This window comes from Pterocles gutturalis, unplaced genomic scaffold (genome assembly GCF_000699245.1).
Source record: "Pterocles gutturalis isolate BGI_N339 unplaced genomic scaffold, ASM69924v1 scaffold14384, whole genome shotgun sequence".
NCBI classification, from domain to species: Eukaryota; Metazoa; Chordata; class Aves; order Pterocliformes; family Pteroclidae; genus Pterocles; species Pterocles gutturalis.
In genome coordinates, this window is record NW_010133420.1 from 1 (window position 1) to 5,556 (window position 5,556).

Genomic DNA, 5,556 nt, shown 5'->3' on the forward strand with positions numbered 1-5,556 from the left:
CGGGCGATGCCGGCGCCTCCTCCACCTACCCCATGCAGTGCTCGGCGCTGCGGAAGAACGGCTTCGTGGTGCTCAAGGGGCGCCCCTGCAAGATCGTGGAGATGTCCACCTCCAAGACGGGCAAGCACGGCAACCCCAAGGCGCGCGCACCCCGGGCGGGCTCTGCAAGCCCTGAGTTGTTGCAGGGCCCGCAGTGTGCGCTCCTGCGGCTCCCGGCCCTTTGAGCAGCATTGCTGTCGCGCTGCGTGGCTGGCCCGGGGAAGGGTGTAGCGTTTCATTTGGCAGAGCGTGCCGTATCCTGCCGTTGCTTTTTTCACAGCAGCGTCTTGCGTGTCTCTTCACTCTAAAGTTAGCTCAAGGGTTTCCAGTAATGTAAAGCAGGAAGGGTTGAGGACGGGGTTGGGCTGGTTTTTTTCTCCCAACTTGGTAAAAAGCTCTAACATTGATAGTGATAAAGCGTGTTTCTGTAGTGGGGGTAGAGTAAGTTCTGGAAGGGGGGGCTGATGAAGTCACTAGGGCGTGGTTGGATTGTGCTGTCGCTACCCACCAAAGCATTTTTGTGTCTGCCCGTGCTAGCAAGCTTTCACTATTGCAGTGCTCAACTTAAGTGCTTACTGAAAGTGCTCGTGTTCTGTTACGTAATCCAGAAGAGCTCAGCCGACAATCATTACCTCTGTGGGCCTGCTCTGGCCCTATTTTGCTGGCTTCTTTCCTTTTTTCAGCCCTGAGTGAGGAGTACCTTCCCCCTCCTGTGTCCCAGCAGGGATATTCTTAGGCTGGTGTCTGGGGCCGCAGTCCTGCTGTCTAAGCAGTTGGCTTATGCAGCTGTCCAGAGTCTGGACCAAGGCTAGATTGCCCCTTCATTCAGCAATACTTTATGGTGGGTAAATTAGAGACAGATCTGTTGCAAACATGGACCAATAAGAGTTTTAAGTTTCCTCAACCTTGTATGATACATGTAGGTGGGTAAAGTATTTAGGATTTGTCAAAGCTAGAGTATACCATGCCCTTGCCAGGTTTTTTTTTTCTCCCTCCCCTTGCTTTTTTATGGCTTGTTTTATTAGATGGATCCCGTTTTCTTAAATACTGGAACAGTTGTGAGAGTGAAAGGACCTGAGAAGAGCAGTCTGTAAACTGGTAACACAAGTGCTGGCTGCAGTGGACAGCTGCTGCTAGCATAAAGGGAGGTGGGAACTGCTTTAATCTCTGTGCATGACCACCTCTTTGTTTCTCCTTAACCTTCACATTGTCACCAACGCTGTTCTGTTTCTCAACAGCTAGAACTTAAAGTATTAACGTTTTCTTAACCACCACATACTCTGCTGTAAAACTACAGAAGGTTATGGAAGATAACAGTGGCTGATCTTTGTTCTCATGTAGTGTTTCTGTAGTGTGCTGTGAAAGGGTATAAGAGGCCTTCCCTCAGTGCTTGGACTGCCTTCATACCGCAGCCAAGGGTCTAGGAAGAATCTGGTATTACACTGCTCTCTCGGAAAACTGTGGGGAACCAGCAGGACTGATGGCAATGTCATCTTGCTTCTCGAGGACCAGCAGTAACTGATCTTCTTTCCCTTTTCTCATAGGTCCACTTGGTTGGTATTGATATTTTCACTGGTAAAAAATATGAAGATATCTGCCCATCAACTCATAACATGGATGTTCCAAATATCAAGAGGAATGACTACCAGGTAAGTTAACAGTCACTGTGTGCTCCCACATGTTAAGAGGCTTTATACTCATAATACCATATAAACTCTCTTCGTCCCAAAACTCGCCTCTCAGTGTTGTCAGAATTAATGGAACTTGTCTGTCTAGACATGACATGGTTGAACTTGGAGCATTTACTGAATTGTTAAAACTGTCAAAGCTCATTGATGGAGAGCTCCTTACTGTACTAACAACCTCATGTTATAGTAGCAATCTTTAGAAATGGTGGGTAATGGATATAATTCAGAACAGCTTTTTTTCTCTAGCTCATATTGTAAGGTAATTTCTTTATTCTTTGTGGTACTGGCATCGTTTAGAATTTGGAGACAGATTATGCCTGCTGCAAGTTATTATTAGTTAAAGGATGATCAAGATCTCGCTTCAAGTAAATTTGAATCTAAGCATATATTGTCATTTATAATTTCACCCTTACATAGAGTGGATGAATCAACAAGACAGCCCTAAGCTGCATCTCATGCCAGTTCTAACTTGCTGCAGTGCTTTCTGCTCCTCGTCTGGAAGTTGGCTTTAGTTGGTCTCAAGTAACTTTAGTGATCCTGAGCTCTGCTCTGAACTTGGCAGGCTTCTGTCTGTAACTACTGTAATGCCTTCTGTGATATGGATAGTGAGCTCTTAAAAGCAGCACAGTTCAGGATCTGAGTTGTAATATGTCAGCTACCTTCTCATTGGTGTGGGAATAGTCCTCATCAGGAACTGATAGGTCCACGTCAGTTGGAAAGCTGCAGTTGCTTGAGAAAGCCAAAGTTCACAGTGTTAGCAATTCCAGGACAGCTGAGGCTATTTAAATAAAGTGTGACTAGCCTGTCTTAGGGCTCAGACCTTCCAAGAGATGCTTAATGTTATCCTGGTGATCTTTCTCTTGTGTTCTTGGATCCTTATTGCTACTGAAATTCTTGCTGTTTATCAGACTTGTTAGGGCTGTCTTTTGGGGTTTACTGTTAAGTATTCCAGGTTCCCTAACCTGGTCTGTTAAAATAGCTGTTCCCTTTAGCTCAGGATTTCGGTTAAGTTGAAAACAGCATTATATAAGTAGTCAAGAGCTTGGCAGATGTTCCCCAATTTATTCATTAGCCTTTAATGTAAATGATAGTATCTTATTATACAAATGAAGATATGGAGGAGTACAGTTCAGCTTTGTGCACTTTATAAAAGTAGTTCTGTTCAGTGAACACCATTCCAGTTATTGTTTCTAATTCACAGATGTTAAAAGCTGAACCAGTGACCTGGAAGAAGTACATCTTCTAAATCACAAGGATGTCCTCTCAACTGTTGTTAAAAATTTACTTAAATTAGGTTCTTAACTGTTACAAACACAGTACTAAAGAATTCATGTAATGGGTAGACTTTACTGTGCCTTCTGCTTATCTTCAGCTACTGCCTACTAGTGACTACTGATGTTAAACTTCCTAAAAATGAACTTCTTTTCACAGCTGATAGGTATTCAGGATGGGTATCTCTCCCTGCTGACAGAAAGTGGTGAAGTTCGTGAGGATCTAAAGTTGCCAGAAGGGGATCTGGGCAAAGAAATAGAAGGAAAATTCAATGCCAACGAAGATGTGCAGGTAAGTATAGAAAGCAGACAAGAAGGGTTATGATTAATTCCACTTGATTATATAATGAAGAAGTCTGATTCTGATATTGACCACTTGTATCTCTCTGTGAAGAGCGGGTTAGAAGCATGGGAATTGGTCCTTTCAGATGCAGAAAAAATTTTTCTACTGGAACACTCAATATGGCACTGAGGCGCAGCTCAGCTGCTGACAGTGAAGTGATATGAGTATCTCTCAAATGCCTAGATAAATGCTAACAGTGCTGTTCACACAGTGTGGATTGGAGCCTTGGGGCTTTCTTAATCAGGACCAAGCATATAGTTTGTGATACAGTCTGAATAGTCTACTTCGCTATATTAGCAAACCTGTCTGCGAGTAGCTGTGAAGACTGTACTGGGCCACACCAGCTCCTAGTTTGTCTCTGTTGTGGGAGTTTGTTCATCTGCCTCTGTTGTATGAACCTCAAACTGCCAGCCAAGGTGATATGGCAAAGAGCAGGCAGCAGGAGAGCAAAGTGGTGGGAAAGGCAGATTACTGTGGAAAGTCTTCTAATGACTGAATTTTGCCAGCTTCAGCTTCCTTTCTTCCTCTCAAGAGCGATGTGATAGATATTAAAATGGGAGACTCTGTAACTTCTAGGAGCTTCCTCTGGCATGGGCTGGAGCTCACCTGTCTGTCTTTTGTTCCAGATATCCGTCATAAGTGCAATGAATGAAGAATGTGCTGTAGCCATAAAGCCTTGCAAATAAAGAGGATCACCAGCCTCGGGCAGCTGCTCAGGTCTGGACAAACCACAGATCTATAAATTTGGTTCTTATTGTCACCAAAGCTCTGGCCTTCACAAGCAACCTCATTTCTTTTTTGAATTGTTAAAAAAGCAGTGCTGGATTCTGGATTAGTGTTGCAGGCTAACTGGCAGTTTTCAAAATCACTGAGATTTTAATTCCTTAATTGTAACTATTTTAACATTCCTGTGGGTTTCATCTATGGATCTAAGAAACCAATCAGGTGTTACTAGTGGATATATTTTTATTTGCTTGAGCAAAACAGTGTTTGTCTGTATGAACAGACAAAATACAGTATTCAGGGGCTTTTAGATAAGCTGGTAGGTATCTAGGATTATAAAGTGACCTAGAGCACAAATAATATTTTTCTTGACATGTTTAGGTAGAACTGACAATAAAAGTAGCATTTTTTTTTTTTTAAAAGCTTAAGTATTTTGTGGATTGGGACTCTTGCAGAACTGTAGGTGCCAATCGCAACTTTTAGACCAAGAAACTCAAGTGATCAAAAATGCCAGCTGGCTTGACCAAGCCCCAGTGGCCATGTGCAACTTAACTGTATTACCTCTGTATTCTTCTTTGCCAACTTGTTGGCTTATTGTAACGATAAAATGGTGTCAAAGCCTACCTGTGGTTTATTGGGTAGATAAGGTATAGATAGGTCAAGGGGACACAAAGGTGAGAATGGATGTTAAAGCTATAGACTTTCACTCGAGGCCTTTGTCAGACTTGAAAAATAAACTAGAAAAATGCAGTTCAATTGCTTTCCTTTATTGTATTTAACTTAAACTATAAAAGGGTGACAAACTCCATGGGAATCTGTTGCAGTGCTTCCAGCTTTAGGTTTTAATCTTCAGGTTCAGACCATATTTTTGTAGCACAGAGTCCACATGTTTTTCAAAAAGTGGGACAAACTGTAGCATTGAGCCTAAACTAAATGCATGTGATTATTTTTTTTTTTAAATATTGTATTTTCAAAATGTAGACTTGACAGACAATACTGAACAACCATGGCTTATCTAGAAAAGTAAATAACTGCTACATAGTTATGAAAGCTAGCTCCTATCCGAGGGAGTTCTGAGTCATTGAAACACGCATGCATGCCTCTAACTATTTAGTAGCTTAACAGGCAAACACAAAGCTTCACAGCAATAGTTATGGAAGGATAACTAGCCTGCTCCTGTTCAAGGTGTTCAACTTCTAAGATTTGGTGACTCATCATGAGTGGGAAACTTCCTTAGTCTGTGGTTCAGACCTCTCTTCACAGTTGAGAAATTGTTTCATGAATTTGCCTTAAGCTTCGGTGGCTGGTGGCTAGTGGAGGACAACTTGTAAACACATGGCGTGCTTCCTTGGACAGGCACACACAATTCACACTCTGTTGACAGCGAGAGTCAGACTTCACGCTGCTGTTAACTGCTTACAATGTTTTCAGCTTAATAGTATGTGCTCTATACTTCCCAAAGGGCTCCTGGCAGCTGTCCTGAACTGCCCAT

At 42.6% G+C, this 5,556-nt stretch overlaps 1 protein-coding gene across 1 annotated transcript; it reads left to right on the forward strand.

Annotated features, from left to right (window-relative positions):
- Positions 1-6: 6 nt before the first annotated feature.
- EIF5A2 (eukaryotic translation initiation factor 5A2) lies at positions 7-4,820 on the forward strand. Its single transcript, XM_010081227.1, has 4 exons — positions 7-140; positions 1,584-1,688; positions 3,159-3,290; positions 3,968-4,820. Exons 1-4 carry the CDS (start codon positions 33-35, stop codon positions 4,025-4,027), a joined length of 405 nt encoding a protein of 134 aa, XP_010079529.1. The 5' UTR covers positions 7-32; the 3' UTR covers positions 4,028-4,820.
- Positions 4,821-5,556: the final 736 nt, after the last annotated feature.